Source organism: Haliotis rubra, unplaced genomic scaffold (genome assembly GCF_003918875.1).
Source record: "Haliotis rubra isolate DU_JTF1 unplaced genomic scaffold, ASM391887v1 Scf377, whole genome shotgun sequence".
Classification (NCBI taxonomy): Eukaryota; Metazoa; Mollusca; class Gastropoda; order Lepetellida; family Haliotidae; genus Haliotis; species Haliotis rubra.
This window is the reverse complement of record NW_025767054.1, coordinates 89,687-116,833: the sequence shown is the minus strand read 5'-3', so window position 1 is coordinate 116,833 and position 27,147 is coordinate 89,687. Positions and strand designations below refer to the sequence as shown.

The 27,147-nt window shown below is 41.3% G+C and overlaps 2 protein-coding genes across 2 annotated transcripts; both read left to right on the top strand.

The window, feature by feature from the left end:
* The first annotated feature begins 7,639 nt into the window (after positions 1 to 7,639).
* Positions 7,640 to 16,196, top strand: LOC124286165. The gene is made up of 10 exons (XM_046722515.1): positions 7,640 to 7,697; positions 9,047 to 9,196; positions 9,685 to 9,817; positions 10,485 to 10,655; positions 11,570 to 11,709; positions 12,370 to 12,546; positions 13,141 to 13,181; positions 13,571 to 13,602; positions 14,103 to 14,194; positions 16,028 to 16,196. Exons 2-10 carry the CDS (start codon positions 9,171 to 9,173, stop codon positions 16,194 to 16,196), a joined length of 981 nt encoding a protein of 326 aa, XP_046578471.1. The 5' UTR covers positions 7,640 to 7,697; positions 9,047 to 9,170.
* A 223-nt stretch (positions 16,197 to 16,419) lies between these two features.
* Positions 16,420 to 26,586, top strand: LOC124286155 (mucin-5AC-like). Its single transcript, XM_046722503.1, has 8 exons — positions 16,420 to 16,456; positions 16,954 to 17,061; positions 17,454 to 17,573; positions 20,735 to 21,493; positions 21,526 to 23,619; positions 24,039 to 24,056; positions 24,370 to 24,383; positions 25,448 to 26,586. The coding sequence occupies exons 1-8, from the start codon at positions 16,432 to 16,434 to the stop codon at positions 25,718 to 25,720; spliced, it is 3,411 nt and encodes a 1,136-aa protein (XP_046578459.1). The 5' UTR covers positions 16,420 to 16,431; the 3' UTR covers positions 25,721 to 26,586.
* Positions 26,587 to 27,147: the final 561 nt, after the last annotated feature.

The window sequence follows — 27,147 nt, the reverse complement described above, 5'->3', positions numbered from 1 at the left end:
GGACCTCGGATGACCTCGTATGTGAAGGTCAACCTGCACCTCAGACGTTAGGTATTCCATCTGTAGCAGGCACTGTAAGAGGTTTGTGCCAGAAATCACAAGATTGAATTCAAAGACTAATTCAGTCCATGCCGAGATGATGCAGAGTAGTTCTGGGGGGCTCATAATGACCACAACAGATATTGAAGACAACGCCCAACTGGTAACCGACGCCTTCACTTATTGAACTTTTTATAAGCTATACGCGTTAACAGACATTTTATCTTCTATACTGTGAAATTTGGCTGCAACTGATCCGTTTCTTTTTTAGGAGAGTATATAATATAATCGAGACTGGACCAGACAATCCAGTGACTTACACCGTGCGCTTTGATCTACGTAATTGGGACACCATAACATGTATCTAGATCCTGTTGCTCGCCTCTTACAACGGATATGGGTTGCCTAAAATCGGTGGTTTTCCCAATACAGGCTTTATCCGGGGTTTTGATTCGACGATTATTAGTTGAAAGTTTTGTTTGGTGATAGTGTTATACTCCGGTAGAGGTATTGGGTATATTTTGTTGGTGGCATTGTGTATAGTCTGGTAGTAATTGGGTATTGTCTTATGATTGTATTGGATAAATTATGTAACTCCCCCGCTGTTGGTGATGAGTTTCACTACCTTTTCAGGTGCTGAGCTCTTCACCAACAGCGACAGCTGTATATACCTCAATATGTCAATACCTGGCCCAACCTTTATACACTTAAAATATCACTTTGTTAAAAAATGCTAAAGATTTGTCAAATTTATTAAATGTATCAATAGAAGTTTAGATATAAATATATGTGATTAAATGTTTGTATCATTCTCTAATGACATCCTTGTATATATAAATATGTAGGTATATTGTACTGCACATTATCCTGCCTCAATTATATCTCTCCAATGCCATCTTGGTGTATATATGTATACAAGTTTCCACTTAACTCATGTACCACCGTTGGTGGAAGTTGAAAAAACAACAACCTAAGGTAACATCTGTTGATTCAATTGGGTAACATCTGTTGATTGTATTGGGTATAGTCTGGTCGTTGTAATGCGTATAGCTTGATGGTAGTTTTGTGTATAATCTGCTGATTGTACTGGCTATAGCCGGTAGTTGTATTGTGTGTATTTATGGTAGTATTGAGTATAGTCTGGTAGTTGTATTGTGTGTATTTATGGTAGTATTGAGTATAGTCTGGTAGTTGTATTGTGTGTATTTATGGTAGTATTGAGTATAGTCTGGTAGTTGTATTGTGTGTATTTATGGTAGTATTGAGTATATAGTCTATTGGTAGTTGTGTTGTGTGTATTTATGGTAGTATTGAGTATAGTCTGGTAGTTGTATTGTGTGTATTTATGGTAGTATTGAGTATAGTCTGGTAGTTGTATTGTGTGTATTTATGGTAGTATTGAGTATAGTCTGGTAGTTTGTATTGTGTGTATTTATATAGTCTGGTATTTGTAGTATGTGTATTTATGGTAGTATTGAGTATAGTCTGTGTTTTATGTTAGTATTGATGTTAGTATAGTCTAGTCTGGTAGTTGTATTGTGTGTATTTATGGTAGTATTGAGTATAGTCTGGTAGTTGTATTGTGTGTATTTATGGTAGTATTGAGTATAGTCTGGTGTTTGTATTGTGTGTATTTATGTTAGTATTGAGTATAGTCTGGTGTTGTTGTATTTATGGTAGTATTGAGTATAGTCTGGTGTGTTGTGTATTTATGGTAGTATTGAGTATAGTCTGGTAGTTGTATTGTGTGTATTTATGGTAGTATTGAGTATAGTCTGGTAGTTGTATTGTGTGTATTTATGGTAGTATTGAGTATAGTCTGGTGTTTGTATTGTGTGTATTTATGGTAGTATTGAGTATAGTCTGTATTTATGTTAGTATTGAATATAGTCTGGTAGTGGTAGTTGTGTTGTGTGTATTTATGGTAGTATTGAGTATAGTCTGGTAGTTGTGTTGTGTGTATTTATGGTAGTATTGAGTATAGTCTGGTAGTTGGTTGTGTGTATTATGGTATTTATGGTAGTATTGAGTATAGTCTGGTAGTTGTATTGTGTGTATTTATGTTAGTATTGAGTATAGTCTGGTGTTTGTATTGTGTGTATTTATGTTAGTATTGAGTATAGTCTGGTAGTTGTATTGTGTGTATTTATGTTAGTATTGAGTATAGTCTGGTAGTTGTATTGTGTGTATTTATGTTAGTATTGAGTATAGTCTGGTAGTTGTATTGTGTGTATTTATGTTAGTATTGAGTATAGTCTGGTGTATTTGTATGTGTTGAGTATAGTCTGGTGTTTGTATTTATGGTAGTATTGAGTATAGTCTGGTAGTTGTATTGTGTGTATTTATGGTAGTATTGAGTATAGTCTGGTAGTTGTATTGTGTGTATTTATGGTAGTATTGGGTATAGTCTGGTAGTTTGTATTGTGTGTATTTATGGTAGTATTGAGTATAGTCTGGTAGTTTGTATTGTGTGTATTTATGGTAGTATTGAGTATAGTCTGGTAGTTTGTATTGTGTGTATTTATGGTAGTATTGAGTATAGTCTGGTAGTTTGTATTGTGTGTATTTATGGTAGTATTGAGTATAGTCTGGTAGTTTGTATTGTGTGTATTTATGGTAGTATTGAGTATAGTCTGGTAGTTTGTATTGTGTGTATTTATGGTAGTATTGAGTATAGTCTGGTGTTTGTATTGTGTGTATTTATGGTAGTATTGAGTATAGTCTGGTAGTTGTATTGTGTGTATTTATGGTAGTATTGAGTATAGTCTGGTGTTTGTATTGTGTGTATTTATGGTAGTATTGAGTATAGTCTGGTAGTTGTATTGTGTGTATTTATGGTAGTATTGAGTATAGTCTGGTAGTTGTATTGTGTGTATTTATGGTAGTATTGAGTATTAGTATAGTCTGGTAGTTGTATTGTGTGTATTTCTGGTATGTCTGGTTGTAGTGTGTGTATTTATGTTAGTATTGAGTATAGTCTGGTAGTTGTATTTGGTATAGTTTGATGGTACTATTTGGAATAATTGATTGGTAACATTGGTTATACTTGGCATGGTCTGATGGCAGTATATGGTACAGTGTGATGGTAGTGGTGGTCTGTGGTCTGAGGTATCGTCTGCTGGTAGTACATGGTGCAGTGTGATGGTAGTGGTGGTCTCTGCACTGAGGTATCGTCTGCTGGTAGTACATGGTGCAGTGTGATGGTAGTGGTGGTCTCTGCACTGAGGTATCGTCTGCTGGTAGTACATGGTGCAGTGTGATGGTAGTGGTGGTCTCTGCACTGAGGTATCGTCTGCTGGTAGTACATGGTGCAGTGTGATGGTAGTGGTGGTCTCTTCACTGAGGTATCGTCTGCTGGTAGTACATGGTGCAGTGTGATGGTAGTGGTGGTCTCTGCACTGAGGTATCGTCTGGTAGTACATGGTGCAGTGTGATGGTAGTGGTGGATTCTGGTCTCAGGTGACACACCAATGTATAGGTTAGGCGCGACACATTGGTTCATGATAATACGAACTCAGATGTAAGATCGTCTCCCAATTACAGTGTGCTGTGGACATTAATTGAAGATGACACACCAATTTCCGGATAGTACGCACGGCAAGAACCCAACACATACACTGATAACCAACCAACCAGCCAAGAGACAAAACTATCTCCGAATACAACAAGCCGACCAGATAACTGAGGATCGCATAAGGATTTTCTTCCGTTAATAACACTGACAGCAGCGATATTAAAGACACCTTTGTCAAAGTCGGTAATGCCATGAATATATATTTGGGTTCCCAGTTCACTTGTGACGTGTGTTTCTTCGTGTGACAGATCACAGAGTACTGTTGGCATATCTGGATAACCATCTGTGAGAGAGCAAGTCACTTATTGTGATACTGTGTCAGTAACTACCATCAAGGTTGCAGGTACGTTGACAATTATACCATGCTTAACGTCGCATTGATGTTATAGAGAAGAAGATACTTCTGTATGTAACATGATAGTACTTTATATAAGTGTAACTTTAACTTTACAATATATATCAACGCATAACATTCACAAAAGTCGAACGCGGTAAGGTTACATTCAATGAATGCCTATTAATGGTACATTTACGGAATTATATTTCTTTGACGATACATACTTTTTACCATACCGTTTTCACACTATTCAACATTTGTAGAGAAGTTAATCAATCTGAAAATTGTTATCTTTAAATAAATAACAAATACATTTAAATGTACCTTTATTAGTACAATGTTACAACTAGAAATTATTTGTTGTTGTTTTAAAAAAAATGATTTACCACCTTTTCACTTATTTACAGGTACAGTACTTTTTCACTTATTTACAGGTACAGTACTTTTTCACTTATTTACAGGTACAGTACATGTAGTCAATGTGTGACGTTGATAGGTACAATTGTGCTGTTATACAAGTATACAAAACAATCAATGATATTTATATATAATAAAGTCTGTAAATGCAATCAGATAGCATCATAACTTCAATCGTGTGAAATGTTGTATAAAGAGTTGAGCATGTGGATTTCATCTCAACAGGTAATCACGACTCCGGGTGTCTGATCAACTTATGCTATGAGGTGAAATACTGATTATGGCCTATTGCTGTGAATGTAAAATATATTACTCAGTATGTCAAACATTTATCACCCATTCTAAAAATCTTTAAGTGGTTCAACTTTTCAAGTAAATTTGAAGTCAATTGTATTTTTAAAAATAATAATGCCCTGTTTCTTAAGGTCAATGTTGGAAGAGAGAACCTGTGAGCACGGTTAAGTACGTACTGTGAAACAATAGAGCCTTTGAAGGGCATTTAGAAGTGATACACATAAAAACAAGAGTTTGTTTATGGATGACAACTTCTTTATTGTAAAGGGTCACGACGTGTCGAAGTATATTCACCTGATGAAGGAGTAAGAACATACTTCGACACGTCGTGACCCTTCACAATAAAGACTGACTGACTGAGTTTGGTTTTACGCCGCTTTTAGCAATACTCCAGCAATATCACGGCGGGGGACACCAGAAATGGGCTTCACTCATTGTACCCATGTGGGGATTCGAACCCGGGTCTTCGGCGTGACGAGCCAACGCTTTAACCACTAGACTACCCCACAGCCCCTCACAATAAAGAAGTTGTCATCCATAAAACTCTTGTCTTTATGTGAAATAATACTTTTATAATTCAGGAGATGAGGCATACGTCGGTCCTCTGTCTCCTATGTCTTCTGTGTCTCCGCGTGCTTGTGTTGGCTGATGAGACACATCATTTCTGTGGAGGATCTCTCAGTTTTAGCTTCATCAATGAAACACGAGTGAGTACCTTCACATGTCTGTAGAGGATAACGACAATGATGCCCCGCACTGTTTTCTAATGTAATAAAAGTATTTGTATCCAGATCAAGACCTTTCCAGATGCCAAACCTCATGAAGTGGATGAAGTCATAAAACAGTGGTGGTATATGACGTAATATTAAGCGCGATGTGGGTGTCATCCCAAAAGTTAGACGTCCCAAAAGTTAGACGCGTTAAAACAACAAAGGTTATAGTTGGTTGCACTGAGGTTCACTACACTGTTACCTTCGTTAATTAATGAACTAGTCCAAATGTACTAATCCAAACACAAAGAGAAGAGATTATGGATAATGGCAATGACTTTATTTGACATATAACAAAATAAGTTAATTCAACAAGATAATTGAAATGATCAATGGATGACTTTGTAATGACTTTATTTGACATAAAAACAAAATAAGTCAATTAACAAGATAATCTTGTTCTCAGTTTACAGAGTATGTAAACAAGTTTGTACATTTTTACAGGAAGAATTGTTAGTTCTAGCTTGTGCCAATAACAAATCATTCTTTTGCAAATTACGATATCCCGAGGCATTCGACCAAGTTCTCCATATAACATAAAACTTGGAGTGGAGTTTCTAAGTCCAGTTGCCAATTTCAGAAACTTTAGATGAACTTTTTCGGAAGTAGCTAAATTTTCCTATCCCCAGACTTTGCACCCATAAAGTAGTATTGGTACAATCATCACATCGAAAGCTTTTAGTAGACATTCGAGGGGTAAACATATGTTACGAGCTCGTTTCGGTAATAAAAACTTAGCCTTAGTTGCACTATTTAATATATGTTTTACAGCGTTGTTCATTTTCCTATTTCTATGAAAGTTAATACCAAGATAGGTATAAGAATCAACTTGTTCTATTTCATTATTACCAAGAGAAAAAGAGTACTTAAATTTAGATGATTACACTATTCAAATCCGATTTTAATCCGTCTTGGTACCTAAATATAACCAACTAGCGCACCTTCGAAAGGTTGGTTGATCGCCAAAAGATATTGACAATTTACAGTGCTTTCTTCTAATAGGACCTTACAATAACGCTGGAGTTCAAAACAAAGGTGAGGTGAAATTGGGTTTAACGTCGTGCTTGAGAATATTTCGCTCATATGACGACCAGTCCTTGTTACACCCATTAATGCCGAGGGCCAGGCAGGGACCAACAAGTACCATATTTTACCTTCTTGTGTTATGAAGTGGTCGGGGATCGAACCCGCGACCTTCCGCTCTCCGGGCGGACAATCTAACCACTACACCACGAAGGCGGTCTCTATACAAAGGACACGCTATTGTACTTATTGCACTTAGTTCACGTTTTGCCTTAGGTCTTCAAATCTTTAGCTAGGTATCACACGATTGACTTATTTATAAACACTGCTTGAGTGTAAAGCCGATACTACTACTGGTGTCTTGGGCTAAAAGGTAACGTAATGTCACATAATACTCTACGTTTTAAAGAAGTTAGATATCGATCGATTGCTTCCTTCAATATATTACTGCTTGAGTGAATAGCTGAAAGGAACTGATCTTTTTTTCCATTGGTCTTTGTATCAGAAGAACCACGATGCTTCCTATTTGTTACGTCTCTACCTGCAGGTCCGGATCAGGACTCTGCTTGGCTGGGAGTTGGGCTATGGACCATGCGGTACTCACTGTGACAGAACACAGATTGGGAAAAACACAACATCCACCAGGGCACAAGTTTTAAAGTCAAAGGGACCTGTGTATTTCGGGAGTTGGACCGAGGAGGTCGCGACACTCATGGATGTGACCTCCGCTGTGAATGGACAACTGCTGACCACTCTGTCGGGCATCAACGAACATCTCAAGTGGGAGCTAGAAAATGGCGTCTTTGAGGTCACCATCGACCCTCTTGCAGCATCCACTGATATCATGTACGTGAGTTATGTCTGGACGCACAGATGCGTGCTTTTTCGAGTTTGCAGTTGGACAGTAAATAACTCGTAGTATCTCTACTAACTAGTTTCGAAAATATGAAATCTCATAAAAGTAAACGTTCATGTTTATGGAACGTTCACGGTAAAGTGACGTAATGATCCCAGATGAGATGATGTCATGCAATTTGACGTCTATACGAAACATTCGCACAAACACACCCACAGTGCAGCAAAACCATAATTTTAGCACGTGCATCAACGGCTCTGGATGGAAAGCATGCATTTCACTCTGAGGTATCCTTTATAAAGGTTTGTGTAAAAAAAATCCACGCCACACAAACGATGCCTAGACTAACTGAGCAGAGGGATATGGCCATTGGAAAGTTACACGGAGGTAGCTAGAAAATCTGGCTGTCATCTTACCACCATTACACGACTTGCTCAGCGTCATCAGCAAACCGGGGTTGCTGCTGATCGTCCCCGTACCGGACGGCCACGAGTGACAACTCATGTGCAAGGTCGGTTCATCCGGTTCATGTAATGAACCGAACTCAAGCAGCAACAGTAACAGCAGCCTTAGTTCATGGGTCAAGGGGAGCAGTGTCCAGCAATAGGATTAGGCGTCGTCTTCCCGCTGCTGGAATCCACTGACGACGGTCATATTTTGGGCGAATTTTGACACGTCAACAACGCCAGCGACGTTTACAGCCCTCACACAGCAGGATGGATTATCTGGCTCAGAACAACATTAACGTTCTTCCATGGCCGTCTCTTTCCCCGGATATGGCTTCCATTGAACATTCTGGGACGACATTGGACGAAGGATTGCTGCAGGTAGCCAGCTACTCACACTTGCACAGATATTGGTGTTTGAGTGGAACCAGTTGCCTCAGGCATTCTTTCAGACTCAATAAGGCGACGTTTCACGGCCTGTGTGCAAGCTCAAGGTGGCTATACGCGCTACTAGAGACTGCCACTATGCGCGTTCAGGGGTATCTCCATTTGAGGACTGTGATTTGACATAATTTTGGTTGTCTTCTATCTAAAAACGTGACAAAAAGCCGTACTTGCGTTTCTTTTGCTGTTCAGTTGTTCATGAATGTTCAGCAGTTTCGACGAATGCAAGGGTAATTTCATCGTGACCTTATGTTTTGTCAGCTAAACGGCAGACTGACTGACTGACTGAGTTTGGTTTTACGCCGCTTTTAGCAATATTCCAGCAACATCACGGCGGGGGGACACCAGAAATGGGCTTCACACATTGTACCCATGTGGGGAGTCCAACCCGGGCCTTCGGCGTGACGACTAAACGGCAGAACTTGTAATAAAGTGTAAATGTTGTCAAATAGCTGACAGATAAAATCTGTATGGTCCATGTCCGATATAAACATGGATTGTGTTTCTTATTTCTATCCCGTCCGTCCTTCCCTGATTATCTTCAATTTTGAAAAGAAATGTTCCATGTGTTGTAAATATATACTTTAGGAGGGAATTTTTATGTTGACATTACTTGTGACAAATCAATTTCATCAAGATCTAAAATATACATCATACAAAATGATGTGATATCATGCCCGTTCCATTGTATAATAAATTGATGCATGCTTAAACTATATCACCATATGGACACATTGAGACACTGCAGTTGATACGTTTTTTCGTTATGATGGATGTTATGCAAAACAACACTGTGTCAATCTCCCAGCACTGATACCAGGTACAAGAAAACATGTGCCCTTTCAGATTACAAGGCAATTACTGGAAATACCTGAACGGTATACAGGGAAAGAGAGACTCGTCGTATCACCTACAGGTGAAGATACACAGTGGACGGCGGAATGACACGGGAAAGCCGAACAGCAGTCCAATGACCTTATTCAAGCCAGTTTACAGGTACGATACAGAGGATACCAGAGCCCATTGACCTTCAAGACATCCACCCACTCTCGCAGAAAGTTAGTGAGTGAGTGAGTGAGTGAGTGAGTTGGGTTTACACCGCTTTTAGCAATGTTCCAGCAATACCACGGCGGGAAACACCAGACATGGACTTCATTCATTGTACCCATGTGGGGAATCGAATCCGGCCTTCGGCGTGACGAGCGAACGCATTAGCTACTAGGCAACCCCACCGCCCCGAAGAAAGGTAGAATTCGGACAGGATGGGTCTGAAATAGTGTGTAACACAATGGTTGTCAGAAATAGATTCACATAAATAATATATATCTTACTATAGACGGGGTCTAAAGCGTTAGTAAATCATGAATGTCTCAGTCGTTCTAATTAGACAATTCTTAACAGTTTTTAGTTTAGATTATCGCCCTTGATTGTAATATGGTGAATGTTGTCATGACTACCACAGCCTTGTTCTCCTGTGTTTCCAGTATACCCCTGAACGCTGTCAGTGTCATCAAACTGTCCACCATGGACGACGACGATGACGTTGTACACTGCCAAGATGCCGTTTTCATCGAAACAGGGGGACTCGAGCAGATGAAGGGGGTTCACATTCAGAAGGTGGGTGGTCTTCTTGTGAGGTGTGTGTGTGTGTGCGTGTGTGTGCGTGTGCGCGCTTGTGTATCTATGTATCAATCTGTCTGCCCGTTCGTCCGTACGTCCTAGTCCAGACTAATGGCGGTTAGGTAGCGCCAGTCAGGGTAACGAATGTTCCGTCCTTTGATATGACACAGGTGGGGATCAAACCCGGGTTCCTCCTCTCTTTGGGAAGAAGACCACAGAGGCGGGACAGTGGTTATTAGGCATATCTGTGTTACATTGTTGCCAAACCAGTTCTCACCCACATTCAAACGTTGCAGCTCTTAGATGTTTACTATGAGAACGTGTGTGTTTCATTGAGTTTGTACATGATATACAAGGGGGATGTGGGGGCGTGGGTTTAGTTACTTTGTACGTAAATTTTTAGGGGGGTGTACATGCTTCTGCATCATCATCATCGTCATCTTCCCCTCGCCCTCCCAGCCATAAATTATGAACGGTCCCTTAATTTCAACATCCCAACCAACTGTGGTATATCAGCGCTTGGAGTGAATACACAGGACAGAGACAAGTGACAGTTCCTAAATAATGGCCATCCAGAGAATTCCTGGTATCTATATATACTGAACAATTGGCGGCGTTGTTCGTCGGACTTTGGTATGACGACCCTTCGTTGTTTCTGTCCCAGAACTGCAGTATCGTCATCGATGCCACAGAAAGCAACAAGTTCACGGACAACGGCGAGGTGGCGGTGTTGGTGAAGGTCATGGACTACAACGTCCGACCCATCAAAATCGAGCATGATCATATGCCCTTTCGTCACCCTCTACAAGTTTCACTCGGCAACGCTCCTGTGCAGGTACCACGAACATTTTGTGACACGGCATGACAATCTAATCGTTATACTTGTCTAGGCACACCCAGTGAATTGCATCGGTCATATATTTCTTGTATGTGGGTACCCGTGAAGATCCGGGTTAGAATATTGATCTTCAGTAGCCCATGCTTGTCATAGAGGCGACTAACGGGATCGGGACATGGTTAGACTGTACTTGGTTGACCATCGGTCCTTCAATTGCGCAGATTGTGCTCATGTACACAATTTGATCTGTGATCGAATGATTGTCTGGCGACTAACGGCCACCATATATCTTGATCGGGTGGTTTGGACTCAGTCATAGGTTTGAACTAAAGCGGAAGCTGTCCTTTGCTGGCTTTGCATACAGTTGATCTTGGTTGATGCATGTCATCGGTTCGTTGACACATTTCCAACGATACAGACAGTCTGGTGTCTACCAGGCATGTACTTGATCCTGACTTGACTTGATCCACACCAGTTGCGCAGATCAATGTTCATGTTGTTGATCATTGGACTGTCTGATCTAGACTTGATTATTTACAGACCGCTGCCATATACTGACTGACTGAGTTTAGTTTACGCCGCTTTTAGCAATATTCCAGCAATATCACACGGCAGGGGGGACACAGAAATGAGGCCATTTGCCTTTTCCAACACATTGTGCCCATGTGGGATACAACTTGCTGAATCGTTTTTACCGCCCTTTTCATAGAGCCTAGACCAATTGCGGTCTTCGGCGTGACGAGCCAACGCTTTAACCACCCGTAGGCTACCCGACCGCCCTCGCTGCCATATGTTCATGCTTTGAATGGATATAGCTTTTAATATTGCTGAGTGCGGAAGCCTAAAACTAAACTCACTCACTCACTCACTCTAATTACAATGACGTTAAGGATTATCTCACTTACCTTCAGTTCCTGGTACGAACAATGTTAGAGCTGTTGGATCCAGGCTTCGTCGACCCTACTCCTGAAGATGGCCTAACGATGGTTGGGTATGCAGGGGCCCGGCTGGAGGTCATGCTGGCAGCGCGTCCTCACAACAACTCAGCTGCGTGTGTTTTCATTTTAAGCACATTTACTCTTTAGCGATTACTATCATACTTACTACCCTGTAGCATGGTCTTCAGGAGTGAGTATACATAACGTTCCTGTATTTCCCGTGCATACATACCATTTACAATTGCTATAGTAGTGTGTCTATACGTAGTCCAACCGTGAAGATCCGGGTTAGAATTGGTCTTCAGCAGCCCATGCTTGTCGTAGAGGCGACTAACGGGATCGGGTGGTCGGGCTCGCTGGCTTGGTTGACACATGTCATGGCATCCCAATTGCGTAGATCGATGCTCATGCTGTGGATCACTGGGTTGTCTGGTCCAGACTCGATTATTTACAGACCGCCGCCATATAGCTGGAATATTGCTGAGTGGGCGTTAAACAATCAACTAACAAACAAACCAAACTATTTGTAGTCAGCTGATGAAATAAGGCTGCTTTGTATCACGGATTAAATGAGGACTGCTCCGTGTATGAACGTTGAGTGAATATGTTTTAGTGATCCATTCATATTTGATTAACTTTTGCCTTTAACGCCGCTTGAAATCTGTTTTGACGGGTTATCGAGACTGATATTTGTTATGCGTCAGGAGAAATATGTGTCATATATATAAGTTCATGCCATGGTGTTTGCAGTTTCTATCGTTCCTTGGTTGCAGACAGATAGAAACAATATCGGTGATTGCTGTGCCAAGTATTTCATTCACCCTTTCCACCCTCATACAAGACCCCCTCAGAGCGAGCGAGGGGGTCATGACGCGACTTCTGACTGTGGACACAACTTCAGAAGACATCGGCACATACATGTTCCAGGCTACAGTGTTCGACACTGGCGGGTAGGTACATCCAACATACTGTACATTAGTGTTGGGAATTGATTAAAATCTAATAATTAATGATTGGTCCATTACAACCGATCAATCATCGAAAATAATTGGTTAGCGTCATTTATCAAATGTTCCTGTTATCTTTGCTAATGCACACAAAAATAAAGAAAAAACATGTAATAATTTGTTTTTTTGCAAATTGCATAAAGTCCATTTGCAAATTTCACATATTTAAATGATGATTAGTATGTTAGGAACACAGATTTCCTGGATTCTTTAAGATAAATTCAATCATGACTTGGAACAAGCTTGTAGTGCTTATGAAATGTAAATTTAAAGACACAGACAAAACCAGCCTTGTGAAAAATATTGTTAATGCAAGTGTTCCAAGATTGGTTGCATTCGATTATGAGAAAACATGATCGATTGCTTGGTCGTTTAGTCACTGCGACCAATCTTCGATTATTTCAATTAATCGGACCACCAATACTGTACATTCCTATCACTGCTGATACAACAACGACACAGAACCGATTTCTTGAAATTATGTTCATATAAACCTAAAATCTAAAATGTAATCAACATTGTACCATCTGTTAACAGGGTGGATGGCAAAGAAAGAAATTATGTGATCGTAGTGAAAGGTTGGGTACTCTTTACGTTACCGGACTTGCTTGATACATGTCATCGGTTCCCAATTGCGCAGATCGATGCTGTTGATCACTGGATTGTCTGGTCCAGACTCGATTATTTACAGACCGCCGCCATATAGCTGGAATATTACCGAGTGCGGCGTAAAACTAAACTCACTCACTCATTCTGCCAACATGTCTCTATTTAAGAACAACTTTAGATACGCAATACATAGTTAACACATCTTTGTTGTTTGTAAATTGATTTTATACAAAATGAAAGAAATAGAATCTGTTTTTAAAAATAGTGAATTTCACAAATAATCTTGAAGGAAAAGCCGATCTAAATGGTGACTATAATCAGAAGCTGATTCTGATACCAAACTGTTCGTATTTTGCAGAGAATAATCTGACTGTGACGGACAACATCAGTGTAAGATGTTTCCACTTTATTTATTTCATTTGAATGAGGTTTCCGCTTTGAATAATATGTCCGCCATATCACGGCATCTAAGACTGATTCGGAAGGAGAGTTTTTGTCACGCTATTCGTATACCTTTTCTGATTTGGTGAAACGGATACATTGCTGACGTTCAAAGGATCGCAGTGTCCCTCTTGGATTCGAACTCACGAACGGATCCTGAGACAGCAAAGGGACGCGACTCTATTTGTTGTGCCACAGGTGACATGGCTCACGTTTGACACACGTGTTATTTAATGCTCGATGCATAATTATTTAATCTACGCTATTATATAATTGTTATTGTCAATTTGAGCAGAATGAAATATTAAGCATATTAACATTGTCTTCAGGAATATCATAACAGATGGAACTATACCATCTGAAAGATGATGATCCCATGAGTCATCAGTATTCTAACACACTGTCCTTGTCGAGTCTATCATACCTACCCTCGTGTGCTCATGTTTCAGTCTACAGAGGCACACGCAGTATTTCCAGATCAAACTGTGTTAACGTGTCCACAGGATACTACCTGTACTATACCAGTCATGTTCACACATGGGTAAGTGTTAATACATATAGTACAGCAGTGTTCGTGCCACGTTTGGGGACAGTCTAAGAAACCTCCAACACGCAGTGTGGGGTTGTGACCATTTGATGTCCTGTAAAAAGGTGGACGTCGCTTCGACTTCCGTTCCACATTAAGCCGACACTTAAACCGTGATATATACTACCCATCAAAAGTTTAGACTCACTAAAAGCACTCACTATATGTTTGCATATATCTGTGGTTAAATCGAAGATGACTTTCTCCACTAACTTTGGGGGACCAACTGCAAACTTTATGCAGATGAATTGATGCAGATGAGGACCATGCATTAAATTGCTAAAAAGCATGTGCAAATTTCGTGCATGTGAACAGCTGTGTTGTGGTGTAAAATTTGTTGAAAATTCGCCAATTTTCACTCAGTTTCATCATTTTTTAAACACATGACAATAATCTTTTCAACGTTACGAATTTGGTTTGCAACACATCAGTTCATGCTCACCCTCTTGCAGATCTGTTTTTTTGCGATTCCATATACATTTGAATAAGAATTTCCATGCTTTCTGCAGATCTGTTTTGATTTAATATCGTTCAATAACATCAAATAGCCAAATCCGATTCTGAACCCACCTAAGAATTTTGCTTTTTAGATCTATGCATGCATGGCAAAATCCAAATTAGGTAATTTAGCTAACAGCTAAGAAACTTAACTTGAGGTATATCGATGATTTAATATCGTTCAATAACCATCAAATAGCCAAATCCCTTCCACTGATTTACCCACCTGAACTTGAAATTAAGGAGACACGTGAGTTTGCCTCGACTGTTTCATTTTTAGATCTATGCATAAAGATTCAGAGTGAAAACCCCCAACCCTCCACAAGGCTGTATGACAAAAGGGATGGTTTCAATTCGCAATAGTCAACTTTCGAATATCCCAACAGCTCCAGCATTCAGTGTTTACATTTTACAATTGTCCAATCGAGCATGCCCTTTTCACCAATATTTCAACGAGCTTCATCTCGCTCATAAGTTGTACGATCAAGGTTACAACACTCAAGGCCTCAGTAAAGCTTTCAAGCAGTTTTATGGTAGACATGTGGAGGACATTTCGACATTAGATGCATCAGTGACATAAATGATGTCCGATGCAATTCCCTATTTTTACTTGTACCATACGTTCCCGAATATTTCAGGTGAACTATTGACTAGACTCTATGGTTGGTTATGACGGTGCCACCTGGTCGACACGATACGCTCACCTTTTCGCCAACACCTGGTATCATCACTACTTCATAAACACATGCTCTGCCATCGTGGGGCGGTGGGGTAGCCTAGTGGTTTAAAGCGTTGGCTCGTCACGCCGAAGACCCGGGTTCGAATCCCCACATGGGTACAATGTGTGAAGCCCATTTCTGGTGTCCCCCGCCGTGATGTTGCCTGAATATTGCTAAAAGCGGCGTAAAACCAACTCCCTCACTCACCCAATTATTCAGCTAAACTGGTCTCCATCAATATGTTCATTGCCTCACAAGTCCTTCTGAGACATCCCGATTGGGACTGACGCGGTCAATCTTTCAGTCAGTCTGCCATCGTATGGCATGGTTGCAATCACAGGGTTGTCTGGTTGAGACTCGATATGAAATAGTGAAACATTGCTGAGTGCGGTATAAAACAACTTTCACTCACATATTACCGTATGACAAACTTCATAAATGGCAATTAAGAACTGCTCCTGGGGCAAAAGCAATGACATACTATATGATTTCAATAGCGATATGAAGTTACATGTGCAGGCCGTACACCATATGAACCATGTAGTGCTGAAGAAGTCATCTATTCCTTCAGCACTACGGGGGTCACTGTTTTCAACTCTACAACCCCGGGGGTTGGAGTCGGATCACTGAGACCGGTCAATGCCTCATTACAACCCACGGTCCAATCTGAAGTGAAAGTTGAAGCGTCAACACCGGGAAATCAAACCATCTGCCTCCAAGTATCAGCCCATGCAAGGTAGCAATTGTCAAGTCGCACATGTCAAGCTAAATTGGTACAAGAATACATAATTTTATCAATGTACAACTTGCATTATTATGATAACTCAATCTTCTTGAAACATTGACAAAAATATCAGTAAAGTTTGCCTCTCTCTATACACTAAAACAATTATCATTTCCAAAATGTATTATATACGTGTAGTTTACGATATTTATGTCAACCATATCCTTATATTCAGTCGCACGGTGTCCTGTATGGTGGTGGCAGTCATACCTACAGGTAGGCAGAGTGTTGTCAGTGTATTGAACTGCTAAATACTAGGATTTACTAAACGATAGGTCTTGCAGTAAACATTCTCACTCATTTTAATCACCTTACGTCATAATAACGTGATCAGTAGTTTACGGATCCTGTTCTAACATTTCCTCAAGGATGACCTTGACCTAAAGGGGCATAACTCTGGAAAATTGATGCTTCTATCTGGAAATGTCACTTGAAATATCACTTTGTTATTTCATGAAATAGATCAATGCAGACTTTAATGATATGCTCACATTGATTAAAATACAGTTCTATACATGGCTCCACGCAACACCTAGTTATAAAAGCATTGGTCTCCATTTGATCTATTGTAATAGGTTATCTCATAAGCCCATAGAATGCAGTCAGTAATGAATGTGTCTTGTATAATGCTCTTCATCTTGTTTTGACAATCGAATTTCGCAAAGTTATAATGCCATATAAGAAATGTTTATATTGGGATTACTTCTTTACAGATCCGTGTTTGAGTGAACCCTGTGGTTTGCATGGGGAGTGTTTCTCCAGCTGGGATACGTACAAATGTGTGTGCAAACCCCACATCACAGGCAAACACTGTGAAGTCGGTAAGGCCTACATACGTCATGTGCAACATCTGCTACCCCGCGCCGACTGGTGGCTACATAGACACTATACACGACTCCATATCGTACAAACAGGTTCCCGGCGATGCAAATTTTCACCAGCATGCAGATAATGGAATATTGTGGAAATTGTACATCCCGATCACGCAAACCATTTATCTTTGAATGCAGCAAAATCTTCCCATCGTATAACAATGAATGTTTAAGATATGCATGCGCTGATAAAACATAAGTAAAACGTGCCAGTGTCGTAATACGTAACTGACATCTTTTACCTTCCGTTTGTTAATATTTTAATGGTTAAATGTTTATCATGCCTGCTTTATATTTAAAGTGTGACTATCGATAACTGAGAAATGTGTTTCACACACCAGTCGTGGACATGTGCAAGTCTTCCCCCTGTCTGCACGGTACCTGCATGTCGTTCCCCATGGCTGTCGGTATGTACTTCTGCAAATGTGACGCTGGATGGTCCGACAAAAACTGCGATAAAGGTGATGCTTGTTGATATGTTTTCTTACAGATTTATTGAGTAAGTGAATACAAATTAACGCCATTCTAAACCCTATTCAAGGGAGATAACTGCTTTAACTTGTTCGTTATTAATATAACAATAAAACATACGAGTGGAATGAACTTTAATACACCAGAGGAGAAACTAATACAAAGCCACATGCGAGGGCTTAATACAGACAAGAATTATTCCTCCAAACATCCTGAAATGTAAAATAACCTGCTATTAACAGAGGTTAATGATGTGTTGTCCCCATATACATAAATCTGAGTAATTAGCCATAGCCTCAAAACAGTAATACTACTGGGTGGGTGGGCTGGTGAAAATTATGAGCGCTGTACCGCCATGAGGGCGGGGCGTGCTTACTTGTCTAACGTGCAATGGAAGGGAGATAACTCCAGCTGGACTTATGACGATAGGAAATCTAACGGAGGCAACTGTGCAAACATTTACTGCCTCACGTTAAAATATATTTTAAAATATTAAAATAACAATTTAACTTGTTCGTTATTAATATAACAATAAAACATACGAGTGGAATGAAAGATTGGCAACTTTTATACACCAGCGGAGAAACTAATACAAAGCCACATACGGGGGCTTAATACAGACAAGAATGATTCATCCAGCCCAGGGTATTAAACAGATTTATGGTAAGAGTAGAAAACTAGCAATAACATTGCAAAATTAAATAAATTTGGAAACTTAGTCACACTGTGGGGCTATACAGGAAACATACATACATTTGCTTGCATTTTTTTATCAATACTCATTTCTAGATACCTACAATAGGCTGAACTTCTCCAGTAACCTATCTTATGTATGAGCTCACCTGGCAAACCCAGCGCGAATGCCCAGGTGGTCCCATCTCTGCGAAAAGAATGACCGGACACTTGGTCAAGAATACCTTGGGAAACAAGAACATGTCTAACTATATCAATAAACAAACTGTAAGAAAGAGCAAAACCCTTGTTGTCACACATAAGTGGCTGAGTAGACGTGTCAGTACAACTAGCATGTAATGCAAGTAGATTTTTCATGGCTGCAGCAGGATTCAAAGGGTGATCACCCAGATCCGGTAAAAACACTTGTAGTACCTTTTCCCGAAATTGGAGCGTCTTAGACCACTTTAATGATACAGTAAAGCCCTATCCTGTCTCTCTACATCTCCAACTGTAATGTGCTTTTTGGGGTCAAAAAACACCAACACAAAGAAAATTTCCAGGACGCAACATTCCGAAGAATCCTAGTAAACATCCTAACCAAACAGATGCCCCTGTACAACAAGACATATCCAATCTACCCCTCAGTGTTAACAAGTGGGCTAGGCACAATAGGCGTTGCTCCCTGTTGTGCATCACCTACTTCCCTCTTTACACCCTTGAGTAGAAGAGATATTTGCCAATCACTGCCGACAGGATCTGGTAAATTGTTAGCCCGATGCAAAAATGTGATAGCACACAAATACTGCCTTACAGAGGCATATTTTAGGCCCTTAACATCCACCAGATATATACAAAGCAATAGAGTCAAATTCCATAGGCACAGGGTTGAGCCCAACGGTTTCACAAAACTGCATAAGACACTTTAGCTGACACTTATACGTCCGCTTCGAAGATTCTGCCCATGCCTGTCCTAAGAGTCTTGCCACTGTAGACTGTAATCGGTCAGCCAGTAGACCCCCAAATGGAAGAAATAAATTCTCTTGACATATGTCCTAACAGCATATCTTGATCAAAGGTTTGTAATTGTAAGTTACCCATGCTTTCAAATAGCTGGGTCAATCTGCCACTTTCATGTAGTCTAGATATAACATCTGCTAGGGTATTCTCAACACCTGGTATAAACTCTGCTTTCAGACTAAAGTTAAAGCATAGTTTTAGCCACTATCAATATCTCAACCATTGCATCGGGTAAGGATCCCTACATGAGCCTTTATTAATGAAAGCCTTAGGTGACTGGTTATCAGTCCTAACTACCACAGATTTGTTTGACCACACAGTACACCATCTTTCTGCGGCTAAACCACAGATATTGTCTCTTTAATGTTAATATGCATTTCATGAACCTCTGGCAAGTCTGTCTTCCAATTCATATGATAAAAGTCTCCATTAAAGTGACCGCCTGCCCCTTCATTACATGCATCTGTACCGACAGTTCTGAGGGGGCGATCATCCAAGAAAGAGAGCGAGCCATTGACAAAATGTCATGAAATGCAACCACCATGCAATGTCAGCATGAGTCCAACTTGCACTTTGACGATTTAGACTTCAAGCTATTTTTTAGGTCCAATACACGCCTAAAAATGTACGTCCTCCTTGTATCACCATACTAACCCAGCTTAAACGTCCCACAAGTTTTTCTAACTGGTGCTTACTTGCCCTAGCACGCTCAGAAAATTGCTCTAACTGACAATGTAGGTCTCGTAGCTTATCACTTGGCAATGCTAAGGTGCAGGTGCATGTATCGATAATGATACCCCAAAACACCAATCTCTGTGTAGGCCCTTCCACCTTGTTCCAATTTATCCAGAATCCAAGTTCTCGAACAACATCAACAAGTTTGCTCAAAGCAGCCGCACACACAGCAGATGACTCACAAATCACCAGAAAATCGTCTATGTATGCAATTACAGTGTATCCATACTTAACCTTCCTAATACGACATTATACGGCTTTTGGAAGCCCCAAAAGGCAGTTTAGTATCATACATGTAAGTATTGAACGAAATCCACGTTTCACAGTAGCGAGAAGTGTATGTTTACATATAGAAGCCTTCTTATACAAGCTTACATTACAATGGATATTACCCGTGATGGTCCGGGTTAGAATGAACCTTCAGTAACCCATGGTTGTCGTAAGAGGCGAGTAACGGGATCGGGTGGTCAGGCTGGCTGCTTGGTTGACACATGTCATCGGTTCCCAATAGCGCAGGTCGATGCTCATCCTGTTGATCACTGGATTGTCTGGTTGTCCTAATCCAGTTGTTATCAACGTTACTTCAAGTGAGTACTCCGAGTTATCAGTGACATGGAGGATATATATATTTGAAAGGACAACCGGTTGACCTATCTCAGAAAATATGATAATTTCAACTGTTGCAAACCTAATTATTATATTAAACATACATGTTATTTTCCAGGCTTGACCACAACATCTAACACGATGATCCCAAAATCCACACCAACGACTTCACCAACAGCCACACAATCGAATTCGCGAACAACCACATCAGCGAGTATGTTAGCAACCTCACCAACCAGTTCGCCAATAACCACACCGAGGAGTGAACTAACAACTTCACCAACGAATTCGCTAACAGCCACACCTACGAGTGCTTCAACAACCAAACCAACGACTGCAACGCCACCCAAAACCAGACCTGATAACGCTACGCCTACAATCACTCCAATGGTTATGCCAAAGGCCACACCAACAAGTGCCCCAACAACACCACCAACGTCTATTCCAGCAACAACACCAGTGAGTCAGCCCCCAACCACACCTGCGAGTGCGCCAACAACACCACCAACGTCTATTCCATCAGCAACACCAATGAGTAAGCCAGCAACCACACAAACAAGTGTGCCAACACCACCGACGTTTATTCCAGCATCAACACCAATGACTAACCCAGCAACAACACCTGCGAGTGCGCCAACAACACCACCAACGTCTATTCCAGCAGCAACACCAATGACTAAGCCAACAACCACACCAACGTCTATTCCATCAGCAACCACACCAACGTCTATTCCAGCAGCAACACCAGTGAGTAAGCCAGCAACCACACCTGCGAGTGCGCCAACAACACCACCAACGTTTATTCCAGCATCAACACCAATGAGTAAGAAGGCAAACACACACCAACGAGTGCGCCAACAACGCCACCAACATCTATTCCAGCAGCAACTCCAATGAGTAAGCCAGCAACCACACCTGCGAGTGCGCCAACAACACCACCAACGACTATTCCAGCATCAACTCCAATGAGTAAGCCAGCAACCACACCTGCGAGTGCGCCAACAACGCCACCAACGTCTATTCCAGCAGCAACACCAATGAGTAAGCCAGCAACCACACCTGCGAGTGCGCCAACAACACCACCAACGTCTATTCCAGCAGCAACACCAGTGAGTAAGCCAGCAACCACACCTGGGAGTGCGCCAACAACACCACCAACGTCTATTCCAGCAGTAACACCAGTGAGTAAGCCAGCAACCACACCTGGGAGTGCGCCAACAACACCACCAACGTCTATTCCAGCAGCAACACCAATGAGTAAGCCAGCAACCACACCAACGAGTGCGCCAACAACACCACCAACGTCTATTCCAGCAGTAACACCAGTGAGTAAGCCAGCAACCAAACCTGGGAGTGCGCCAACAACACCACCGACGTCTATTCCAGCAGCAACACCAATGAGTAGGCCAGCAACCACACCTGCGAGTGCCCCAACAACACCACCGACGTCTTTTCCAGCAGCAACACCAATGAGTAGGCCAGCAACCACACCTGCAAGTGCGCCAACAACACCACCGACGTCTATTCAAGCAGCAACACCAATGAGTAAGCCAGCAACCACACCTGCGAGTGCCCCAACAACACCACCAACGTCTATCCCAGCAGCAACACCAGTGAGTAAGCCAGCAACCACACCAACGAGTGCGTCAACAACACCACCAACTTCTATTCCAGCAGCAACACCAATGAGTAAGCCAGCAACCACACCTGCGAGTGCGCCAACAACACCACCAACGACTATCCCAGCAGCAACACCAATGAGTAAGCCAGCGACCGCACCAACGAGTGCGTCAACAACACCACCAACGTCTATTCAAGCACCAACACCAATGAGTAAGCCAGCAACCACACCAACGAGTGGGTCAACAACACCACCAACGTCTATTCCAGCAGCAACACCAATGAGTAAGCCAGCAACCACACCTGCAAGTGCGCCAACAACACCACCAACGTCTATCCCAGCATCAACACCAATGACTAACCCAGCAACCACACCTGCGAGTGCGCCAACAACACCACCAACGTCTATTCCAGCAGCAACACCAATGAGTAAGCCAGCAACCGCACCAACGAGTGCGTCAACAACACCATCAACGTCTATTCCAGCAGGAACACCAATGAGTAAGCCAGCAACCACACCTGCGAGTGCGCCAACAACACCACCAACGTCTATTCCATCAGCAACACCAATGAGTAAGCCAGCAACCACACCTGCGAGTGAGCCACCAACGCCACCAACGTCTATCCCAGCAGCAACACCAATGAGTAAGCCAGCAACCACACCTGCGAGTGCCCCAACAACGCCACCAACGTCTATTCCAGCAGCAACACCAATGAGTAAGCCAGCAACCACACCTGCGAGTGCGCCAACAACACCACCAACGTCTATTCCAGCAGCAATTCCAATGAGTAAGCCAGCAACCACACCTGCGAGTGAGCCACCAACGCCACCAACGTCTATCCCAGCAGCAACACCAATGAGTAAGCCAGCAACCACACCTGCGAGTGCCCCAACAACGCCACCGACGTCTATTCCAGCAGCAACACCAATGAGTAAGCCAGCAACCACACCTGCGAGTGAGCCAACAACACCACCAACGTCTATTCCAGCAGCAACACCAATGAGTAAGCCAGCAACCACACCTGCGAGTGAGCCAACAACGCCACCAACGTCTATCCCAGCAGGAACACCAATGAGTAAGCCAGCAACCACACCTGCGAGTGCCCCAACAACGCCACCGACGTCTATTCCAGCAGCAACACCAATGAGTAAGCCAGCAACCACACCTGCGAGTGAGCCACCAACGCCACCAACGTCTATCCCAGCAGCAACACCAATGAGTAAGCCAGCAACCACACCTGCGAGTGAGCCAACAACATCACCAACGTCTTCATCTGCTACACCGTTGACTACAACTCCATCATCAACCACACCAATACCCAATGCGCCAGCGGCTTCTTTTTCGATCACGACATCGAATACAGTTCAAGCTTCTGAAACAGGCAATATATTATTTCAAATTGCTGAATATACACCGAAAGTGCAATATTATATGTTAACTAGGTGGGGTCCCAGAAGGACATATAGTCACAGTGAATAATGTTTTTTAGGCCATCAGATAAAAAACATTCAGCTGTGACAGTAATCTGGCATTATTTGAAATTACTACTACAAATTTTATGAACACCCAATTTTTCATACTACAATAGTTAATTTGTCGTAGCGGGGTGGGGTGGGTTGTACATTGCGACACACAGCCTTACAAGTGTGTATGTTCTTTTACTCGTTTGGAGTAGTACATATATATTACATCGTTATGATGTTTGTTCTTGGTGTATATTATAGATACTTTCTAATGTGCTGCTGTTATGACATCAATGAATCGTGTAGAACTTAACAACAAATGTATTCTGTGTTTCAGGTGACTGTATTCTGGAAGGTGTGTATACATTTCAGTATTTGTATATAATTACTTAACACTGGTGTCATGACCATCTAAAGACAGGAAGTAGTACCATGTCTAGCGTCTTTGCTTGTAAGTGCCGACGAAAATGTGGAATGCGTGGTAACAATAGATTATGTTATATTTTGTGTTGTCTCTCTAAATTGTGTTCATGATATCGACCAGGGTTTGCATGTAAAAAATTGATTACTGAACGGCCGTTAGTTTAAAGTGGTGTAGAACAGTATTCATTTACTTGTTTTGGGTCTGGAAAAGATTTCATGATACATTTTGTACTTCTCTTTTATAGATGTGGACAAAATAGTGAGTATATAAACTACCATAGATTTACATTAGCCCAGTCAGTGAACGACTGTTGTCAGAAACCCAATATTTTAGTCGAAGTTCAATCCAATCTATTATTCTATATCAATCTATAATACGCTCACCTTTTCGCGAAAACTTGCTATCTGGTGAAAAATTGTTTTGCCTTTGCCTACGTGTGCCGGATGCAACCTGTCTACGAAAGATACCCTCACCTTTTACATCGATACCTAGTATCTTCACTATTGGATAGCAATTCATAACTTGGATCGCACTGTGATCTTGGAAGCTATTGCTTTTATTACTAGTGTGATCGGTGTGTTACATGGTCTCAATCAAAGTTATTATAATCTTCATTATCATTTTCAAATTAGTAGCTAGTATTTACATAATGTTCAAACTGAACATGTAACTTAGCCTTTCATTTTCAATCATAATTATGGAAGCTTCCAACTTAATCGGGCAGTAGCGTAGCCTAGTGGTTCAAGCGTTGGCATGTTACGCCAAAGACCTGGGTTCGATTTCCCACACGGGTACAATATGTGAAGCCCATATCTTGTGTCCCCGACGTGACTTTGCAGGAAACTTTATAAAAACCTTTTTACTTCATTAAATGCTCGGTGATAGTGCCGTGATCTGGACAAACACTATAACCTTATTTAGAGTGAGTGAATGAGTGATGGTTTTAGCAATATTCCAGCAATATCACGGCAGGGGACACCAGAAATCTTATTTATTGGAAGTGGGTTGGTGATTCAGTCATATCACGACGTGGCAGCTTAATATGGGAGGAAGACCAAAGTGAAACAAAATATTTATCGCAGGAAATTAACCGAACTGAAAGCCAGAACCACAGGTATGACGCTGACAGACCTAGGATTAAGATCAGGAGAGTCTGGGGTTCGAACCCATTAGTTATCGAATAGCCAATCGTGCGCCACATCGTACTACTGCCTTCATCCACCCATAAGCCACGCGATCAAAACACTTTTTCTATGTCCTTTAAACGATTTACCTCTTGCAATGACTTACTTACTAATGAACAACTTCAATCAATGTTTAAGCTACAGTTACATGGTGGAGTAGATGCTGATGCAACTTGTGTGTGTTTGGACCCGGCGACCAAGGAAGCTGTGACACTTGTGACACCCAGGGTCACGTCAAACAAAGGTTTTCTGAAGGCAGGAGGAATGGGATTTGGTGCCGGAAGTGCCGCCATGTTGCTAATGGCGCTAAGTTATCGGATCGTTAAGAAGCTGAAAGAGAGGAAGAGGAGAAGGACGGCGGATTCGTCAAAATCACTGTTTGTATCCAACCCCAATGTCGATTCTTTCTGAGCAAGTAAAGATGCACACAGGTGCGTATTAGTTACGATCAACGTAAAGGTATAAAGGATCTTACATTCACTGAGAAAAACCCAACACAAATTACAGTGTGTTTGGATCACCTGGCACCAAATTTTGGCCTATGAGATGAGATGAATCGTGAGATTATGAAAACATTAAGCAGGCAAACAGCTGATGTCTTTAAAAAATCATGTTTTGGGCTGATTCATCTAACAATTATATTGACCAACGATTTTCAAAGGGGCCAGATCCACCGACCATCACGAACATTGACGTTAGAGAACGGAGACCCCCTTTACCAGGCACAAAGTGGGCAGAGTTGTTCCCACCTCACAAGTTGGAAACTTTACACCAAGCTCATAGCTGGACTTTAAAATTTGCCTGTCAACCACATGAGGGGGGTATTTATCAGCGTTATGATCAATATTAATTTAAGCTTGTATTCTTTACATTTGCCTGAGCAACCACAAGAGTGGGATATTTATTAATAAACAACACCTGGTGATAATATGTGACATTTGATAAAGTATGTTCAGATCAATTATGAACTTTACTGACTAACAATAAAATCATACTTTAGGTATCGTACAAAACGATCAGTCTATTTCTCATGCATATTTCCTATCAACTTGTGTGACAGTTTCAGGAACCTACTAGTATTTGTCGAAAGAGTGCAGTGTTTGTACTGATTAGTTCTACGAATGCATGATTTATTTAATTCTTGATCGATATTTCTGTAACGTGTTAATGTTTAATATCATAACACATTCAACCCTGCTTCATAATGTTTTATATAATTAGGTATACACTAAGGTATTTTGTAACAATAGACATATCTCATTCCTCATCATATTTCTTCAGTTGATTTCTTAACTGTAAATATATAGTTATATCACTGTGGATCATACACGTGATATACTACTTGAAGAATGACGGCAACGTCTAGGTATCTTGATTGTCTCATACAGCCAGCAAACCAGTTAGCTCTATTCTACATTCTTTTCATTGTTGAATCAACTATTCTTAGTTTTAGAAACAAATGCCAATATAATTTGCATGAATAACAAATGCACATTCCATGGATCTGTATAGGAGAAATCAATAAACTAATAAATCAAAATCACAGCGTTTATACTTGTCCTTCTCCTTGCAATTGGGGCGGTGGGGTAGCCTAGTGGCTAAAGCGTTCGCTCGTCACACCTATGACCCGGGTTCGATTCCCCACATGGGCACAATGTGTGAAGCCCATTTCTGGTGTCCCCCGCCGTGATATCGCTGGAATATTGCTAAAAACGGCGTAAAACCATACTCACTCACTCACTCTCCTTGCAATCGTTATCAACTAAGAGGAAACCCGGGTTTTGAACTCCATGTAATCAATTATTTGGTATATAGACTAATATACTACATAAAGAAAA

Excerpts from the sequence above, each read along its gene's own strand:
- LOC124286155 (XM_046722503.1), top strand. The coding sequence starts at position 16,432 with ATGGTGGTGGCAGTCATACCTACAG. Across the intron at positions 16,457-16,953 it reads GGTGGCAGTCATACCTACAG|ATCCGTGTTTGAGTGAACCC; the intron begins GTAGGCAGAGTG and ends ACTTCTTTACAG. Across the intron at positions 17,062-17,453 it reads AGGCAAACACTGTGAAGTCG|TCGTGGACATGTGCAAGTCT; the intron begins GTAAGGCCTACA and ends TTCACACACCAG.
- LOC124286165 (XM_046722515.1), top strand. The coding sequence starts at position 9,171 with ATGACCTTATTCAAGCCAGTTTACAG. Across the intron at positions 11,710-12,369 it reads CCTCACAACAACTCAGCTGC|ACAGATAGAAACAATATCGG; the intron begins GTGTGTTTTCAT and ends CCTTGGTTGCAG. Across the intron at positions 13,182-13,570 it reads TTATGTGATCGTAGTGAAAG|AGAATAATCTGACTGTGACG; the intron begins GTTGGGTACTCT and ends CGTATTTTGCAG.